The sequence below is a fragment of the Rhinolophus hipposideros genome, assembly GCF_964194185.1.
Source record: "Rhinolophus hipposideros genome assembly, chromosome: 7".
NCBI lineage: Eukaryota > Metazoa > Chordata > Mammalia > Chiroptera > Rhinolophidae > Rhinolophus > Rhinolophus hipposideros.
In genome coordinates, this window is record NC_138053.1 from 73,565,726 (window position 1) to 73,585,458 (window position 19,733).

Genomic DNA, 19,733 nt, shown 5'->3' on the forward strand with positions numbered 1-19,733 from the left:
TACTCATTTAATATGCCCTGTGCACCTACCATATGCCAGACTTTGTTCTAAGATCTAAGAATAGAAAAAGACAAAATGCCTGTCCTCATTGAGCTTGCATTCTAGTAGACAGAATCAGCCAAATAAATATCATATCAGATAATGATAACTGAGAAAAATAAAGTCAAGTAAGGGAATGGACAGTAAGGGAAAGGTAATCTAGAGAAGTTCACTCTGAAAGAAAGACCCATGGAGACATCTGGAAAAGAACATTCCTGGTAGAGGAGAAACAGCAAGTGCAAAGCCCCTGAGATGGGCAAAGAACTGGGTAATGAGATCTAAGACATAGCCTGGGGCTGATCAGGTACCTTTCAGGCCTTGTGAAGGACCTTGGTTTTTACTCCAAATGAAATCCAAAGCCAGCAGAGGGTTTTGAGCAGAAGAGTCAGGGCCACTACATACAACTGTGCTGGTTTTGAAATGCATAAGGGCGAACTCATGAAGTGGCATCTTTCCTAAAGTAGACATTGTAGATTTATGTGTACAAGTATTATGGTAACTATCCACAGAGGGCAGTAAAAGGTCCAACAAAATCGGTCGTTATGACAATATACTTAACAGAGAGAAGTGAACTATCTTGACAACAGAATGCCTTTCCCTAACTTGCAAAAATCCCTTCTGGGCTATTGATGGTTCTGCAAGGAGAACTATGATTAGACTTATATTTCTAAAGGGTCATTTGGAAACTGTTTTTAAACTAGAATATAAGCCGGCAAGAGGGAAATTAATGAGGCCACTTTGGAGAAAACTACAAGAATCTGGCTGTGAGGTTACGTGACGTAGACTAAGGTGGCAGCAGCGGCGATGAGAAACTGATCAGAATATGGGAGAGAAGCAAGTTGGAAAACTGGGGAGAACATATGTCAAATGCCTAAGAAATTGTCAGTCACATCATAGGTTCTCAAGAACACGAGTTTCCTTCCTTCCTTTATCCCTAAACCAACATCTATCCCAGTGTGATTAAGAAAAAAAAAAACAGGTTACCATTCCATTGAACTTGGACTCCAGGCAGGCAGTTGGCGTCACACAGAAGAGACAGGCTAGTCTTGTCCTTTGATCTTGGAAACACGATAAATTACAAACTGGCTGGGACATCCAACTGCTCATGAAAAGAAACTCAGAACTCTACCAAACATCATCCGGCTATTTAATATAGGGGGAAGTCGGTTGTGAATAGGAATGTTTTCATACCTACAAACTCTTGGTTAAAACCCATGATCGCCTTGCTTGGTTAAAGCTCCAGGTAATACCCCTGGAATTCATTCAAACTGCTAACTTTTCACCTTCCTGCCTGCCTTTTCATTAACACATAGACACACACACACACACACACACACACACACACACACACACTGCTATCAGTCAAACAATCTGTATAGTTCTTGTATGTACAGACCAAAATTGCAAAGTTTTTATTTTTCTCAACGTCTTATTGACTGCTTTTAATACTGAAACATGGAAGAGCAAAAGACAGAGCTCAATAACTCATACGTACCAAGACACCGGTATTTACCATAGTACTTGGTACAGGGTGATAGATTTTCCTGGATTCTTACGCCTTAGCGAAGCTTTGGCAAACACAAGACATTTCAATGTTATATGAAATGTGTGTGAAGGACTTTGCAATAAATTACTATATAAGCATTATGCATCATTTTTCCCTTATGGAGTATACTATAACTTTAGTTTGGAGAGGAAATTGCCTCAGCAAGCCTGGGGTTTGATAAATATGAAATGATAAAAAGGCCATCCCAGGGAAAGTTTGCCTAGAGTTAAAAGGTCATGTCTATGTCTTATTTCAGCATTTCCTCTAGTTTCTATGGCTCCGGTCATATACTCACTCTTTGGCAAGCCCACTGGTCTCTAATATCCTAAAACAAATAGTCACAGCATGTTGTAGGTGACCAGATATGAAGAGGGGTGGTTGATAACATTTTTCTGGTATGTTCTCAGATTGTCTGCAAACTCATCCCAAGTGAAGAAATTCTCACATTCCTGGAGGAAACCCTGGATGGTCTGGAGACCCTCAACCCCACATGTATAACAGCCTGTGGCACATGGATGATTGCTGCCCTGAAGGAACAGGGAGCTGCTCTGGAAGAGCAGGTGAACTGACAGCCAGTTTGACAGCTGAGCAGAATTCTAACATTTCTGAAACGCCAAGTCAGTCACCCTTTCTCCCTTCGTCCTCTGATGGGCAGTAGGCAGGAACATGTACAACCCCAAGAGACCTCAGCAGAGACCCAAGTTGTGTATTAACAGCCAGGCTCATGTTGAGTGTCTGTCTCAAGCAATCTCAGTGTGACTCTCTAGTGGGTGATCATAAAAAATTTACAAACTATCTATCACTCACTGGCCAGAGGAAGCAGCTCTGAACCAAGGACATTTGGATTATGGGAAACTGGGTTGTTAGATCTGCGAGGATGAGAGTGACTGTGGGAATGCCTCTGTCTATGGCCAATAGAGTTTCTATTCCCACTGCCACTCTTCACTGCTCTTCCACACATCTTAGAATTCTGGTAAGGAAGGCTGTCATTGGGAAATTCATTGCGGGGGAAGTCCTCAATCCTTCTCCCAACCAGAAAGGGAAGCAGAATGAACAGGATTTAAATTAAGGAAGCTTAAGAGCTCCAAATGGAGATGCTCTTTGTATCCTCTCTCTTGAATCAGAAACAGAATACAAACAAGTCAAAGATTAATAAAGAGGAAAAGAATCTTTAACTCAATGAAGGTATCTCAAGGAGAAAGAAGTTATTGTCCCCACCACCCAGAGTCAACCACCCTAAATTAAGGAATTCTCTCTAAAAGCATGACTTTTAGAAATTACCTCTGTGCTAATTACTTTCCAATCAGTTTTTTAAAAGACATGTATTGAGTACATACAATTGGCAGGCATTGGGTTAGGCATGGGACAGTGAAGGTTAATAAATTTAGAATGTTCATTTATTTGTGTGTGTGGCATAAAAGAGAGTTACTCACACAATAGATAAAGGCTTACAAAATGGACTTAAATCCTCTCCTCGAATCACTGAAATGAGGCACTGTAGTAATCATGTTATGCTTAACCTAAAAATGTCTATCCAGAGAAAGCGAGAGAAACATCTACAAGAAGGAAAGTTACTGTAGCATAGAGACATGCTCTTCTCCATGCAAAAATTCTAATATATAATATCCTTCTATGCTAGCCACAGATTTAACATCCAAATACCGCGTTTTCCCAAAAATAAGACCTAGCCGGACCAACAGCTCTAATGCTGAAAAATTAATATAAGACTGGGTATAATATAATATAATATAATACCAGGTTTTATATAATATAATACCCGGTCTTATATTAATTTTTGCTTCAAAAGACGCATTAGAGCTGATGGCCCAGCTAGGTCTTATTTTCGGGGAAACACGGTATATCGTGATGGAAAGAGAACTGACTCTGGGTGATGAACACAAAATGCAATATGTAAATGATGTATTACAGAATTATACACTTGAAACCCATATAATTTTACTAACCAAATTTAATAGAAATTTAAAATATATATATCCAAATCTAGAAAAGTGGCCTTCGGTGCCCTCTAGGATCTGGCTTCATCTTTTCTATCAAACAATCTTCCCTTTATCACCCTCATTCTCTCTGTGCTCCAAACTGGACCATGCTCTGATTCCAGAAATCTTTTATGCATTTGCTTGTGATCATGCTTTCATACTATTTTTTTTATATAGGATTTTAATCTTTAGAGCCATTTTAGGCTCACAGCAAAATTAAGCAGAAGGTACAGAGTTCCCATATACCTCCTCTCCCCACCCACACACACATCCTCTTCCACTATCAACATCGCCACCACAGTGGTATATTTATTACAATCGATGACCCTACACTAGCACACAGTATAATCTCCCCAAGTCCATAGTTTACATTAGGGTTCACTCTTGATGCTGACAAATGTATAATGACATGGGCCCACCATTGTTGTATCATACAAAATATGATGCTTTAAAAATCCTGTGCTCCAGCTGGTCTCATGCTTTTTGACTTTACATCTGTACCTGTGTTCTTTCTGATGAGGATGCGTTTTCCCACCATCTCCAACTTGTCTTTTGAAGTTGCTATATATCCTTCCAGACCCAGGCCAGATGTCCCTTCAAGTGCACCTCAGTTACTTCTGGATTCCCCTGTCAGTTCTGCATACCACTTGTATACCATACACAGTCATGTGCACAGGCCTTTGAGTATATGCCTACTATCCTTTATTAGTCTACCCATTTCTTTTGAGAAAGGGCTTATTCATCTTATTCATCTCAGGTAAATTCCCCCACAGTGCCTCGCATGATACCTGGCATAATGCAACCTTTCACTACATACTCACTAAATTGATTTAAGAATAAATACCCAACTAGACAATAATTCTCTTGAATAAGAGATAGGCCATACATGCCCAAAGACTTTCATGTAGAGGGAAAATGGCAACTTAATGCTTGATTTGGCTTTTGTTGTTTGTGTTCTTTTTTTAGTTGTTGGAGATATTGGGCATAATTTACTATCACATGCCAGTCCTCAGACAAAAGGAGGAAAGTTTTCAGTTTATACTGGAAGCCATTTCCCAGATAGCCAGCTTTCACATGAATGCAGTTGTCACCAATCTTCTACAGAAGAGTCTGCCCCTTGACAGGTAGATTCTAACTGAACTGGTTCGTTCCTTCCCCTAGGAAAGACCACTCTGCAAGGCATCGGGGAAGGATTACTGTTTGAAAGATAGCAAATAAAGGTTGAAAACAAGCCACCTCAATAATAACTTAAAAATTGGTATTTGAATCATAAGTACTGTCTTTCCAAGTGGTTTCCATGTGTGTATGTATGTGTGCGCTCATTGAATGATAATAAGATTTTTTATAAAAATTACACTATAGGAATAATTCGCCTCTTTCTGGTTGCCTAAAATAAACCTTTTTGAGAGATTTCTACCTTGATGGACATAAACAAACCTCAGTAACCCAAGGCCAGAATTCTGGATTGTTAAATAAAAATAAAAACACCCTGAGGCATGTTAGTATGTCCATCTGTCCTTGGAATTTTAATTTGTCATAATGTGGCTTTAAAGTGAATCAGATGGAAAAGCTCATATTCCAAGGAGCTGTGCCTCACTCGTTTCCTGTCTTGCCACCCTAGGGACTCAAAGACACTGTGGAAGGCTTTGGCTGAGAATCCGGCCTCCAGTGGTAAACTGTTGCGAGCCTTAATAGACAAACTGGAGAACAGTTTAGAAGATGACCTAGCCAGCCTGGATGCGATTTCAGTGAGTTGGACGACCCATCAGATGCCTGAAATTGTGCCCCATTCCATGATTGTTCCCACCTGGAACTTGATGATGTAGCATTAATCACATTTCTTCTCCCCTCATGCCCTGATTTTAAATCAACTCCAGTTTATAGACAAAGATGGCAGTAATTTTGTCTGTGGCTGATGATTTTTGGAAGCAAATTTCTCATCAGCCCAAAGAAAATCTGTGTATCTGTATTTGTAAATTAGCCTTCAAGTACCCAAGTAGCCTTTCTTGTTGAAAAACCCCAGGGTTGGAAAAAATTTCACTTTACCTCACTGGTGCCCCCTGGAGTCTGGAGTCGCTTAACATGGCAGGCTTGTGACTCCCAGTCTGAATTGAGAAGTTTCCAGACAAACCCTCCCCTTTCTATGTGTTTTTACCATGAGTGTGGTCGACTTGCAAAGCAATCATATGGGGAGAAAACAAACTTGAAGATCAGCCCAATGCGACGATGTCCTTGGAGGAAAGGAGCCTGCCTGACCACAAGGTCCTCTCTCCCCTCAGGTGGCCTGTGCTATCCATGAAGTGGTATCAACAGGCATCCCTGTCACAGGCTTGTACTCGGAGCTCTTCACCCTTCTCCTGAAGCTGGTCAGCTGCACATTGGGCCAGAAGATGCCAACTTCTAGCTTGAGCCACAGGCGGCGGGTGATGCAGCAGGGAGAACGGCAGCAAATCGCAGACCCCTGCAGGTGACTGGCCAGGCAGGGAGGGCCTTCCAGAGCTAGCCTGATCCCAGACTTTAGACGAGGGTCTGCGGAACTCAAGGCCTACACCTTCTAGCATGGCCTCCACTAGGAAGAAATAAGGCTCCACCATCCTTAATTCTTGGAGCAATTCTTCCCTGAACCAATACCCAGAATGGTCACATAACAAATAAGTCTTCTTCCCTTGAGGGCCCACTCTATTTCCCTTTTTTCTTTCCATGAGACCTTTCAAGGAAAGCTGCAACTTTGTAATAGTCAAGGCCACCAGGGAAAGAAGTAAAATAAAAATATCATATTTCATCAAATCTAAGAACAATTGAAGGAAGCAACCTTATTTTGTGTACCACTGAGAAAGAGAAAAAGGCTCCCAACTAAGCCATGAATCAATGCTTCTAAATTTTTATTGCATATTTACCCAAAGAGCTGTTTTATGGTTATTAGGTATACATTTTTATCCAATATCACATTGCTCTGTCTTCCTGCCTTTTGCATAACTTTTCAATCCAATGTCAAATCAACCTTTTAAAAGACAGTTTAAATAACAGTTGGTACAACACATGTCATTTCCATAATACGTGTAAACTTTACTAAAATGACCACAGTATAAGAAGTCATACTGATGTCCATGCATGGACATTCACAAGGCCATAGTGACTATGTCACCATTACTGTCTGGTCAACAACACACTACCCATTGCAAGATGCACGCTGATTTCGAACGTGCTGTTTCAGAATCAGTGAAACACTATATTTTGCCCTGTCCATCGTTAGGGCTTTATTTTCTCATGAGAGGTTGACAAGATTCTGCGGCATTATTTACCGGCTCAAATCATCTCAATGCCTCCTTTGGCCTCAAAACTAAAGTGTGAGGTCAGGCTGCCTGTTTTTTCCTTGCACGACATCCATTAATCCAGGAGTGAGGGAGCATTGTGGGGAATAGGAAGCATGAACTTGGGAATTCACAATTCCCTGTATGGGGTTGACTTACTTTTGTGATGGTGACTGTCTCCTTCAGGCTCTCGACTACAACTCTGAAGTGTGTGCAAGCCCAAGCCATGAAAGAAGGCCTTGCCAAAGAATCTGACGAGGGGGACAACTTATGGATGCTACTCAACAATCCCAGTACCCACCACACAGGAGTATGCGCACTGGCCAGGTAATGTGCAGATATTCTAGCACTGGATACAAAGGAGAAAACTAGAAACAGTGAAAATGCAATACAGGCAACCTCACTGAGAGCAACTGACCCACCAAAGACTGACAGTCAAGGAAAAGAAACAAGGAACAAAGAGCAAATGAGGTTGAGAAGAGGTGGTAGGATCAGCCCCCAAATTCACCACCCCCTCAAAAAAATAGTGATACAATGAACAGGTTTAGGTAAATTGCACTTAAATTGGGGACTTGGTAGCCAATTTTAAAGTTTAAGCCTTGGTGCTCTTTCCTCGAACATTCCTTTTTAGAGAAGTGATTTTCCCGATAGAGAAATAGACTAAAATTTGCTCCATTGTTTAGAAAGAAAAAAGTCTCTGCTACAATCTGGAGCCTTGCGTTTTCTAGGAGCATGGCAGTGTGGCAACATGGAGTCATACTGGACATCATGGAGCAACTATTCTCATCTCTCACCTCCTCATCGGAGAACTACCGGATAACTGGCACAGCTTTCTTCTCTGAGGCAAGAGAGAGCAGCCACCACAGCAGGCTTGCTGGGTCCCCTAGGGGTATTTCTCTCAGGGTCAAGAGTTTAGTGGGAGCCAGAACCACAGAAGAGGTGGGACCTCCAAAGGGAGCTTTGGTAGTGGAAAGATGCTGGTACTGCCGGAAACGTGGTACGTGAGCAAGGAGTGAGAAAGGAGAAAGAACCCACTCTCCACCTCCTCTTTCCCTCTGGTCTGCAGAAGTCAACCTCCCAGGACAGAGAAGGGTGGAGAATAAACATGAGAGGGAGAAAACAAAAAGTGACCAACAAGTATATTACTGCCTCTTCACTCTTGGATAAAGGCAGTCCCAGCTGATCCAGAGAAGGAACACTGTCAGTCATTCCCTGTTTTCCCTGCCCATTTTTTTTCCATTTAGATTAGAAGCATCTTCTTAAGTAGGTATTCTGTCTCATCACCCCATAACCTTGACCTGTGAGCTGCTTACACCTAGAGCTTAGTTTCTGCAAGACTTGCTCATTCACCAGCGGGCTTCTTGCTCCTCCACTCCAAAAGCAGCTGGGCCCTACTCTTTAAGTGTAGTTCTGGCGCCCTTGGCACTCTCCCAAAGGGAGACTACTCCTTGACTAAAGGAGAGGAGTGTCTTGATTTCAGCTTATGAAGGAGCCAATCCTCTGGAAGCATGGGAATCTGCGCGAAGTGCTCATCTTGATGGATCAGAGCGCCTGGGACCCCAATGCCACTTTGAGACAAATGGCCATCCGAGGCCTCGGGAATGCAGCTTCTGGAGCTCCTCACAAGGTAAAAGGAGTTTTAAGTGGAGTTTGAAACCCTTCTTTACCAACCCACACTTCATAGTTACATAGAAATTAAGCAGAAATCCAAATAAATTGCTGTAGTGATGGCGCTTGAGTTACAGTATATGTGACCTTAACAGAATCTCAGGACCCTTGTCTAGGGTCTCTTACCCTATTCCAGATACACATGCAACAACTTTTAAGATTAAGAGACCTTATTTTCAAAATAGGTGAAGAAGCATAAGCAGATAATACTAGAATCTACCATCAGAGGTCTGTATCACCTGGCCCGCACTGAAGTCGTCTGTGAAAGCCTGAAAGCTCTAAAAAAGATCCTGGAGCTGCTCACAGACCGAGATGTGAGCTTCTACTTCAAAGAAATAGTGCTGCAAACAAGAACCTTCTTTGAAGACGTAAGTGAGCCTGTTCAGGAATCTTCCCTCCACAGAAAAAGTGAGCAAACAGGAAGAGATGATATCGGTGTCCCATCCATATTCTTTGGCCTACCCCAGAGGTCACCTGCACAGAGGTCACCGGAACAATTCCTGTGCAGGCTATTGGCTTCCTGTGTGTCTCTGTGGGTACTCTCTGGCCCTGGAGTCATCTTTGGTCTGAGCAGGGTGGGCCAGGCTTATTGGGGCAGGACCTTCCAATGATAAGAAAGAAGAGTTTATAGATAAACTCCCCAGCTTCCTCATCCCTCAGAAGGAGTGAGCTGCACTTCCCTACAGGGTCACACACTCATTAATATTCTCTTTTGTAACTTTCTTCTCTTTCCTATCTCATTCCCACTCCCCAAGATGCTTCCTGGGCTCACCTCCCAAATAAATTATGTATGCCTAAATCCTCATCTCCAAGTTTACTTTGGGAGGAACACAATTTATGACAGTAAAGACATTGCCGCTTCTAACACTATCATTTTCACATCCAAGATTCAAAGACTCAAAGCGTTTGTGTGGGTCATTTCATCCAGGAGTCAGTATAAACTACAGCTCATGGGCCAAATCCAGACCAGGACATCGTTTTGTAAATTAAGTTTCATTGGAACATAGCCATGCTCATTGGTTGTGTATTGTCTATGGCTGCTTTCACACTTCATCCGCAGAGTTGATTAGTTGTTAGAGAAACTAGCTGGCCCACAAAGTCTAAATGATTCACTGTGTCAACTGGCAAAAAAATCACTCTCCAGAAAATCCACCAAAACTGAGATTTATTCGGGAAAAGAAAAAGAGGTCACCCCAGGAGTGTGCGAATGCACACTCCCCACCGGCACTCCAAGCGGCCGCCCACGTGAAGAAGAAAAAAACCCAACCCCAAAATGGCTATTTTATTTATTAGCTTCCCTTCCCCAGAAGTTACCACAAAGTTTTAACAGGAAGTCAGAACTAGAGAGTTAACAAGGGGGCCCAGCTCCACCCATAGTCCTCCCAGCTCTATGGTTAAGCATCTTGAGATGCCAGCTCATTTTTATCAACTGTCTGGCCTTTTAGGGGAAAAGGTTGTTAACCCTCTGATCCAGTCGGTAGTCCTAATCTCAGAAAATATCGGTCAGCAGTCCTGGGCAAGGGAAGGTCATTTTCCTTTATAATTTCTTGGAAACTAGATTTTATTATTTTCGGTTTATTGACTGTCTGTGTAAAAGTCTACTTCATGTCTAACTTGAATTTTTTTTTTTTTAATCTGAAACTGTTTTGTCATGTTGTGTTGTCAGAGGGGATAGGAAACTGCTACTTGCTTTTTCTAGGGCAGGGGTGTCCAAACTTTTTTCAATGTTTTTTACCAAGAGCTATATGCGGTAAAATACACAAACAACTGGGCCACTCACTGGAGGTGAAGTAGTATTGCCTCACCTGGTTTATTTACGTAAACTAAATATATTTTTGGAATTTGCTGTGGGCCAATTAAAAATGGATTGTGGGCCACAGTTGCCGCAGTTGGGCACAGTTTGGACAACCCTGCTCTAGGGTATCCTTCTAGAACATTAAAGCTTTATTAAATTACCTAGTTACCCCCATCTCCAGACTGGAAAGTCTTCATTTCCTTCATTATTCATCATAAACCTAATTTTTCAGCTCTTTAAGTATTTTGCAAGCCAGTGACTGTGTTATATCTCTAAATGAAGCCTAAGAGTATTGAATAGATCAAAAGAACATTACCTTTCAGATCCACTCTTTTCCTGTTCATTCACTCCAATTTAGTTTAATCTTGCTCTTTCTTCATGACTCTGCAGCAATTTATTGCCCATACAGACCTCTAGATTTTAGCCTACGGTATATGCCCACAGTCAATAATTCTCCAGTTTTGTAATTTTCACGTGCTAACCTAAACCTGACCTTTGACAGCAGCTTTCTGCTTGTTTCCAACTACTTTCTCCAATATATCAATATTACTTTTTCTTCTCATTTTATCCTCAAAAGTGCTTACTTGGCTCCCATTCAATTTAGTATCTTCTATAAAATAACAAATATGTGTTTTTTTTCATCACACAAATAAATTGATGACAATCTTTAACAACGGGCTGAAGTTACCCTGACAGAGACCTATCTTTTTGTTAGGTTTTTCTGGGTTGTTGTTGATATAGTAATAATAATTCTTTTGGATCGGAGCCTTCAATAATCACAAGTTCATCTACTTGTGGTCAAGATAATGCTTCTCAGTCTATTGAAGAAGAAAACAATCCAAAGTCTTGCTTATTGTTAGCTTAGACTTTCTCCTTCCTAATAGGTGTCAATTCTATCACATTTTTATAAAAGTAGAGTTTAATAAACTTGGGTCTTAGCAATGACATGCTATTTATTCTCCAGTAATGCTTTGTTTCTGCAAATATATTTAACTATACTTTATGATATTTGCCCCTATAGTTTTTTATAATTAAAACTAATTTTGTAATCTCTAAATTCTCCCACCTATTTTTTCAATGTTTAAGTACTTTCTTGGAATTCTCAAAAATATGGCAATACTTTGGTGAAATGGTAAAACAGAAAATATGGCTGCCATCCCTTGCTTCAGGCCCCATTCACCACTATTTCCCATGCTGTCATGCTGAGCAATCACTTTACTCCCTGTGACTCCATTTTCTCAACTCAAAACAAGGACATGAAACTCTAATGTCTCTCCCAGTACCTAAAACATTTTTGTCACTTCTCTTTTCTGCTTTTTCATCATCCCAATTGATTGATTCTTCCTTAACCTATTGTTAGGTCATTAATTTTGGAATTCAAAAGACTTTTTGTCTAACTACATATATCTCTACTTTATGGGTACTTTGTTATTGCTTTCTTTTTCTAAAAAAAAAAATCACCTTTTAAAATATATGTCTTGACCTCATTCCTAATATATTTAAAGAATGTACTTCCATTTCTACTATATGAGGTCACATTTCATTTAAATTTTCTGGGCTTTTCCCAAAAAGCCTTCTTTATTTTTTCTAGATCTTTATTAACTTCTTTGTTTATGGCATTTTTGTTTATATGCCCACTTCTTATACATTTAACTAGCCATGAAAATTAACTACTCTATCTTCTCCTTTGTTGGCCCTTATTTATTGCTAATCTACATAATATTCTGCTCAGGATGAATTTCCCCTTCATCCTTATGCCTTCATATGAGTATTTTTAAACTAGTATTTTAAATTAGACCTGAAAAACAAAAACCTCCAGAAAATTCATCAGAGTTTGTTAGAACTCTGAACCATATCAGCAAAGTATCTGAGATAATAGAAGGCCATCTTTCTCCGCAACATACCCTTTGGTTTTTTTTAAATCATTGCCTACCATCCAGGACAAAAAAGGAAGTTCCAGAATTTTACATAGCCAAGAATAGGGATAAATATTTGTTTGTTCATTCTTTCTGTCTGAGACGCAAAGCCCAAATTTCTGAGCTGCCAGTCATCCCTTTAGAAAGTGTTTAGGATCTTTGACGAGTCCTAGGCCTTGGGCGATTTAGATTAGAGGCCCCATAACTCTAAGCTAATGATACAATCAGGCTAGTTTGAGTAAAACAAGCAAGAACCCACCCTGGCCTTCTGCTGCCAGCACCCCTTGTTTATCATTCCTGTGGTCAGGTTTCCCCATTAGCTACTGAAAGACCTAAATCAGTCTCTAGCTCTTTTGTATCACTTAAACCCTAGACCCATCGTCATTTAAACATGTATAGAGTGTGTTAGAGAGCTGCTCGGAAAGGAAAAGCCTGCTTGGATCACATAGGGGCTGTAACCAAAGTGCACCGGTTCCTGGGTTCCAGCCTTCCTTTGCTGAAGTGGGGCCAACAGGGTGGGGGTGGTGAGGTGCTGCCGAATGACCAGAAAGGGGACTGAACCAAGACATGCATCTGTTGTCACAGGAGCAGGATGATGTGAGACTGACTGCCATCTTCTTATTTGAGAATCTGGCATCCCTAACAGGAAGAAGGTGGAAGATTTTTTTTGCGGAAGAAATTAAAAAGAGCATGATTTCATTCCTTCTCCACCTTTGGGATCCCAATCCCAAAATTGGAACTGTAAGTGGTCCTTGCGCAGACACCGGCACCTCCTTCTCTCCCCGTGGCTGAAAAGTGCCAGTACGCCTGGTCTGGCTGGACTAGAAGCCAGAACTGAAGTCGCCACACTCTCAGTTGAACCTGAAAACCACTTATCCAATCCTGGGTTCTTTCTTGCCATCACTTCCCGAGTTTGCTCTTCAGTCCTTGAAACTGGGAAGACATCATCCCTGACTATAAAACCCTTTAAATCACTGGCTTTCCCTGCTCCTTTCCCAACACTAGTCAGCATTTCTTCCCTTTTGGAAGGGAATCCAGCACTACAGACGATGACACAGAAATCTCTGCGTTTTAGGCTTGCCGTGATGTCCTGACCATCTCCATTCCTTTTCTGGGCCTCCAGGAACTCTATGGGGTGTTAGATCATCTCCTTGATGCCCAGGACCTGCCAAGGGCCAGGGAATTCTATAGGCAATTCTGTGTGAAACTGGTGAGTGTGCAGTAAATGCTGCCTGAAAAAATGCAGGCAAGAGTCCTGGCAAATCCCAGAAAGGCAGGCAGCATGGGAGGGGATCTATGGCCACATGCAGAACTGTCTTGGAAGGAAAGCAGTGATTCTTGGTCATTCTGTCACATAACCCTCTGCTCTTTTCCCAAATCCTGACTAGAATCTGTTCTCCTAGATTCCTGAAATACATCTGTTGATTAGTCCTGTAAGCCTAGTACCTTTCTGATTAAATTTAGGTTAGAAAGCTATAAGACATATTCCAACAGAATAATTAATGACTGTGTGAGTGTTCACTGGCCTTTAGACTTCCCCCTTAGGACCTATAGGATGCTGAATTTCATAAAAGGTCATTTTCCAGGTGCCCTCTTTGTAACACATATGTCTTCTAGGCCAAGAAAAACCAGGAAATCCTGTGGATCCTTCACACACACTCATTCACCTTCTTCAGCAGCAACTGGGAGGTGATCAGGAGTGCAGCTGTCAAACTCACAGGTGAGGGCACACGCACATTCCCTGCTCAGGTACGTCTCCTCTTTGCCACCTATTTCTGCTTTGACTGGAGGCTATTCCAGTGGGAACACCGGAATGACTGGTATGCCCAAAAACAAAAAGAGAAAGAAAATGTTATGGCTTGCAACATCTTCCCTCAAAGGAACATGTTCTCTTTCGCAAATGAAAACTTACATCTTACTTTCCAACACTCCCTCTCTTGCTGTCAGACCATTCTCCACACTGGTGCTTCTTCTGGTTCCAAGTCACTGATCCTTCTTTGCCCCAAGTCTTTGCTCCAAGCCTGCTGCCCCTGCCTAAATGTTTTCCTTTGCATCATCCCTTAATATAAACCCTAGTGAACCTCCTAAGCTCAGGTCAAACAGACAGCTTTCGCAGCAGCATGACATACGTGGAAAGTGCATGGCTATGGGGGCCAGCAGACCTTGTCTTTGCTATGTGATACTGGACAATGCACTTAAGTTCTCTGCGTTGCTCCTTCATCTGATCCATAAAATAAAAGAGGAAAGTAAGTGAATCTCTGAGGATCCTTCCATTAGGAAATTCCAAGTGTCATCATGATGCCTGTGCCCACTGATCAAGCCCACAGTGAACAGGCCCACGAGCTCGGCCACATTTTAGACTGAAGATTCCTTGTTGCATCATGTGTATGATCCCTCAACTACACTGTAAACTTTTTGAAGGCAGGGACCATATTTTACACACGTTTGAAACCCTGACAGCCACTGGCACACCCCCTGGGGGGACATTTTCAAACACTCATCGGGTGAGCGACCACGACCAGACATGGCACTCAAGACCCAATAGACATGATCCTCACATCATCCTGGGGGTGCAAGGGGAGTCATGTAGTTTGCTCATTCACTAGCCAGACCATTTAACCTCTGACCAGGTACAGAGTCTGACCTGACTCGTTTTCCGCAGCCTCTTCCTCTATAGTGAAATCAGTACCTTTTTCTCCTGTTGATTTTAGATGCCATTGTTCTCAATTTGACTAACCAATATGTGGAGCTATTAGACAGAGAACAACTGACTACACGTAAGTACCAAGCCTAGTTTTTGCCCAGTCTATTGTTATATTCGTAGAGAAAGAGCAACTAATGCTGCTCCTAGTTCCATGTTAGCCCAGCGATTAAAAATTGTAGAGCCCTGTTGTCGTCTCTGGTGTTCCCTAGACACTGGAATTTTTCAATAGAATTAAGTGAGCCCCAGCTCCTCCTCTTTGTGGGTATCATGCCTCACAGATTACGGTTTTCCAATTGTTTATTGATCACAAGGTCAGAATCTTCTCTTCCCTTATGTCAGCGTTAAAATCAATTCTCAGCATGCAGCTCCCAATCCTACCCATTAGGGTAAAATGTGAGCACAGGGGCCTAGCCCACCTAGGGCTCACCCTCAATGTGGAGCCTCACAATGCTGCACAGCCTGGGCCTGGGCTCTCCTCACTTACTGGACTTTGCTATTCTTTCCCTTTCAGGCCTCCAAGCACTTCTGCAAGACCCCTGTATCAGTGTCCAGAGGGCAGCCGGAGCTGCTTTGCAAACCCTCCTGAGAAGGTGTAAAGAGATAAGCATCACTCTGTAAACCATCAGGAAATAAACTGCTAGGCTTTTCCTATAAGTGACTCCTGTTTTCATTCTCATAACTCACAAACTTGCAGGATGCTAAAGAAAGAGATGGTGCCTGGGATGGGGACCTTGAAGTGGTGGTACATTTCTTTCCAGGGTCCTCCTGGTAGTTTCCATTAGTAAAAAGTAAATTCCACAAATTCACTTGAGGGATAACCTGTGATTTGGGTGGTGACGGCCATATGGCTTTGCACAGGTTAGCCCTCTATCTTGGGAAACTCATATCCCAACAGATACCAAAAAATGACAGAACTTGAAACAATTCTGCTGCCATTAAGAAGACAGCAGGGTGGCCAGTTAGCTCAGTTGGTTAGAGCACAGTGCTCTTAACAACAAGGTTGCTGGTTCAATCCCCACATGGGCCAGCGTGAGCTGCACCCTCCACAACTGGATTGAAACAACTACTTGAGTTGGAGCTGATGGGTCCTGGAAACATACACTTAAATAAATAAAAGTTAAAAAAAAAAAAAAAGAGAGAGAGCCACTGCTTTTTTTCCACACACAGCCCTTTTCTCACATATTTTTGCCAACTTTGAATGACTACTCACACTCTTTCTAACAAGCAATCTTATGATAAATTTTAACCTGTCTATTCTTCCTCAGGTTGTAATTTACATGTCAAGACTACGCCAGCTACTTCTCTATATAAGACCCTTTCTAACATTCTATTAAATCTCATGGTTTCTTCTCCATTTTTATCCCAGAGCATTCCTCCCTTGGAATTGTATGTGTGCACCTGCATGTATGTGTGTGTATATGCGTTTACCTTCTTCATAGCATCATAGAATAACTCTTTACTCTTGTCCACAATCCATACCTGAAAGTTTACATACATGAAATTATATACAAAGAAATTTCTAACATAGAACCTGGCACTCATTTAACAGCACCACCATCACTGCTATTCATTAGCAACATTATTAAGTTGATGTATCCGTTTACAAATTTCAATTACTCTGTATCTTAATCTCTTCATCCTCAGACTCTTTGTGGAAGCATCTTTTGTTCCTTCAAAACCTTCTAAGGACCAAAGGAATATTTTAGGTTAGAGACTTTTTTTAGGCCGGAGTCCATTTATTTATTCATGGCACTGTTATAGCCACTTGGGCTACAATTATCAGGGAAAAAAATTTATTCTACCCTCTTTGAGTTTATATTCTATGAAATCTGTGTACAAATTCCAGAGGATGGAACCAACCTCCAGGATGGTCCTCACTGATTTTTGGCTTCTGGTATTCATTTAATCCCCTCTTACAGTGAATAGAAAAACAAAAATCACCAGCACAATCAATACAATATTTCAGAAGTGACAAAGTGTAACTTCTAAGGCAAGGTCATAAGTGGTATTGTACTCTCTTGAATCACTCACACCGGGGGAAGCCAGCTGCCATGTCATAAGGCCGCTTAAGCAGCCCAAAAAGAGTTACAGGACAAAGAACTAATGTCTCCTGCAAACAACCAGAGCTAACTTTCTAGGCATGTTAATGTGCCATCTTGGAAATGGATCCATAGGCACCAGTTAAACTATTCAGATGATTGACACTTCAGCTGACACATGGATTATAAAATAACATACAGAATGCTAATTAAATTTGAAATCCATATAAATAATGTTTTTTCAGTAAAAGTATGTCCTGATTATTGCATGGAACACACATATACTAAAGAATCATTTATTCTTTACCTAAAATTCAAATTTAACTGAGAATTTTATAGTTTTACTTGCTAAATCTGACAATCCTATTGCAACCTAATCCTGAAAGTCCTGAGCCAGAATCACCAAGCTAAACTACTCCTGAATTCCAAGAGCTCCAAGACGGCAGAGAAGATAAACACTGTGCCTGCTTCCTTCCATAAACACATCAAAATTACAACTAAATTATAGAACAATCAACCTGAAAAACCATCTGAAGTCTAGCTGAACAGAGGTTTTAACTAACTAAAGATACAAAGAAGAAGCCACATGGAGACTAGTAGGTGGAGCAGAGACATGAAACAGGCTGTCCCAAACCTCTGTGTGGCGGTTGAAAATCGGGAAAGATATCTTGGTGACAGAGGTTCCCTACAAAGGATCAAGGGACCCCAGCCCCTCACACTAGGTTTCCCAGCCTGGAGTACTGCTGCAGGGAAGAAGAGCCCCCACAACATCTGGCTATGAGAAACAGTGGGGATTCCAACCATCCAAGTGGGATAGAAAGTGATGGGAAACCCAAACATCCTTCTAAAAGACCTGTGCAGGCACTCACCCTGAGCTCTTGTGGAAGGACGGTGACTGTGGGACATCAGAGGTACATGGGGAGAGACTGAGCTGTGTAACTTTGGGTCGAGGACTAGAGAGACATTCCCCATTTTCCCTGTGTGAGGGCCCTCTACCCATGCAGCCCACAGGCAAACACCAACTTACCTGTGTTGAGCCCACCCCAACAGGCTAAATCTGAATTTGATTGGTCTCGTGAACTCTGTTGCTCCAACCTGCTGATTCACTGAGACCCTGCGTACTGCAGGCTTTATCAGCAGCTGAAACTTATAGGAGCCAGCAGGTGGAAGCAAGTCTCAGACTGTTCTAGCTTTTTGCAGAGTTACCCCAGACCTGGTACTGGTAGCAGCCGCCCTCCGTTCACAGCGTGTCCTTTCCCACACACCTCCAGGTACAGTACAGGCAGCAACCATTCTATAGCTTCTACCAGGTAGTCCCCAGCTGATCACAGGTAGTAGCTGACCGGGGCCTACACCAGAGCTCCTCCCAAGAGACCCCAGAACCAACAAACTTGGAGGTTGGCTTCAAACCACAGCAGAGCACCACCCAATTAGCCCCATAAGTGGCACACACAAAGGGTGGTCTTAACAAGCACTAGAGCTCATTGGGATGAATCTTTCTCCATGGGGTAAACTCACCAGACAGCAGTCAATAAGTTGTGGATGTGACCCACAGCCAGTCAGCCTGAGAGTCAATCCCACCCACTGACATGGCAACAGCAATCAAGGCTCAACTATAACAGGAGGGCACACACAACCCACACAAAGAACACTCCTAGAGCACCCGACTCAGGTGCCACTGGGCCCCACAGGTCACCAAATACATAAGGCCACCCAACAAGACTGGGAGACATAACAGCCCTACCTAATACATAGAAATAAACACAGAGAGGCAGCCCAAATGAGGAAACAAAGAAATACATCCCTAATTAAAGAACAGGAGAAAACTCCAGAAAAAGAACTAAACAAAATGGAGGCAAGCAACGTACCAGATACAGTTAAAAACAATGGTTATAAGGATGCTCAAGGAACTTAGTGAGAACTTCAACAATGAGATAGCAAGAATAAAAAAGGACATAGAAACCATAAAAAATAACTAGTCAGAAGTGAAGAATACAATAACTGAAATGAAGTGTGCACTAGGAGAAATCGCCAGCAGACTAGATGAAGCAGAGGATTGAATCAGTGATTTGGAAGACAAGGTAGCAGAAAACATCCAATCAGGACAGCAAAAAGTATCCAAAAGAAAATGAGGCTAGTTTAAGAGTCCTCTGGGACAGCATCAAGCATAACAACATTCACATCATAGGGGTACCAGAAGGAGAAAAGAGAAAGCAAGGGATTGAGAATCTATTTGAAGAAATAATGACTGAAAACTTTCCTAACCTGGTGAAGGAAATAGACATACAAGCTCAGGAGGCACAGAGAGTCCCAAAAAAGATGAACCCATACAGGACCACAAAAAGACACATCGTAAGTAAAAATGCCAAAGGTTAAAGATAATGAGAGAATCCTAAAAGCAGCAAGAAAAAGCAGTTAGTTACCTACAGAGCTCTGAAGACTGTCAGCTGATTTCCCAACAAAAAACTGCAGGCCAGAGGCACAAAATATTCAAAGTGATGGAAAGCAAGGATCTATACCAAGGGTACTTTACTCAGCAAGGCTATCATTTAAAATCAAAGGACAGATAAAGAACTTCCCAGACAAGAAAAAGCTAAAGGAGTTCATCACCACCAAACTAGTATTACAAGGAATGTTAGAGGGACTTTTTTAAGATGGAAAAAAATCAAGACTAAAAATAATAAAATGGCAATAACTATGTATCTATCAACAATTTCT

General features: G+C 41.8%; 1 protein-coding gene across 1 annotated transcript in view; it reads left to right on the top strand.

Moving 5' to 3' along the window:
- Positions 1 to 15,594, top strand: part of MROH2B (maestro heat like repeat family member 2B) — a gene marked incomplete at both ends in the record, with an annotated part of 57,462 nt that extends 41,868 nt beyond the window's left edge. The window contains 13 exons of the mRNA XM_081054042.1: positions 1,993 to 2,145; positions 4,549 to 4,706; positions 5,204 to 5,330; positions 5,862 to 6,049; positions 7,080 to 7,220; positions 7,622 to 7,736; positions 8,374 to 8,520; positions 8,747 to 8,929; positions 12,858 to 13,013; positions 13,348 to 13,482; positions 13,890 to 13,992; positions 14,984 to 15,049; positions 15,488 to 15,594. Of these exons, the coding sequence (XP_080910168.1) occupies positions 1,993 to 2,145; positions 4,549 to 4,706; positions 5,204 to 5,330; positions 5,862 to 6,049; positions 7,080 to 7,220; positions 7,622 to 7,736; positions 8,374 to 8,520; positions 8,747 to 8,929; positions 12,858 to 13,013; positions 13,348 to 13,482; positions 13,890 to 13,992; positions 14,984 to 15,049; positions 15,488 to 15,594 (1,779 nt within the window). The remainder of the gene's footprint in view (positions 1 to 1,992; positions 2,146 to 4,548; positions 4,707 to 5,203; positions 5,331 to 5,861; positions 6,050 to 7,079; positions 7,221 to 7,621; positions 7,737 to 8,373; positions 8,521 to 8,746; positions 8,930 to 12,857; positions 13,014 to 13,347; positions 13,483 to 13,889; positions 13,993 to 14,983; positions 15,050 to 15,487) is intronic.
- Positions 15,595 to 19,733: the final 4,139 nt, after the last annotated feature.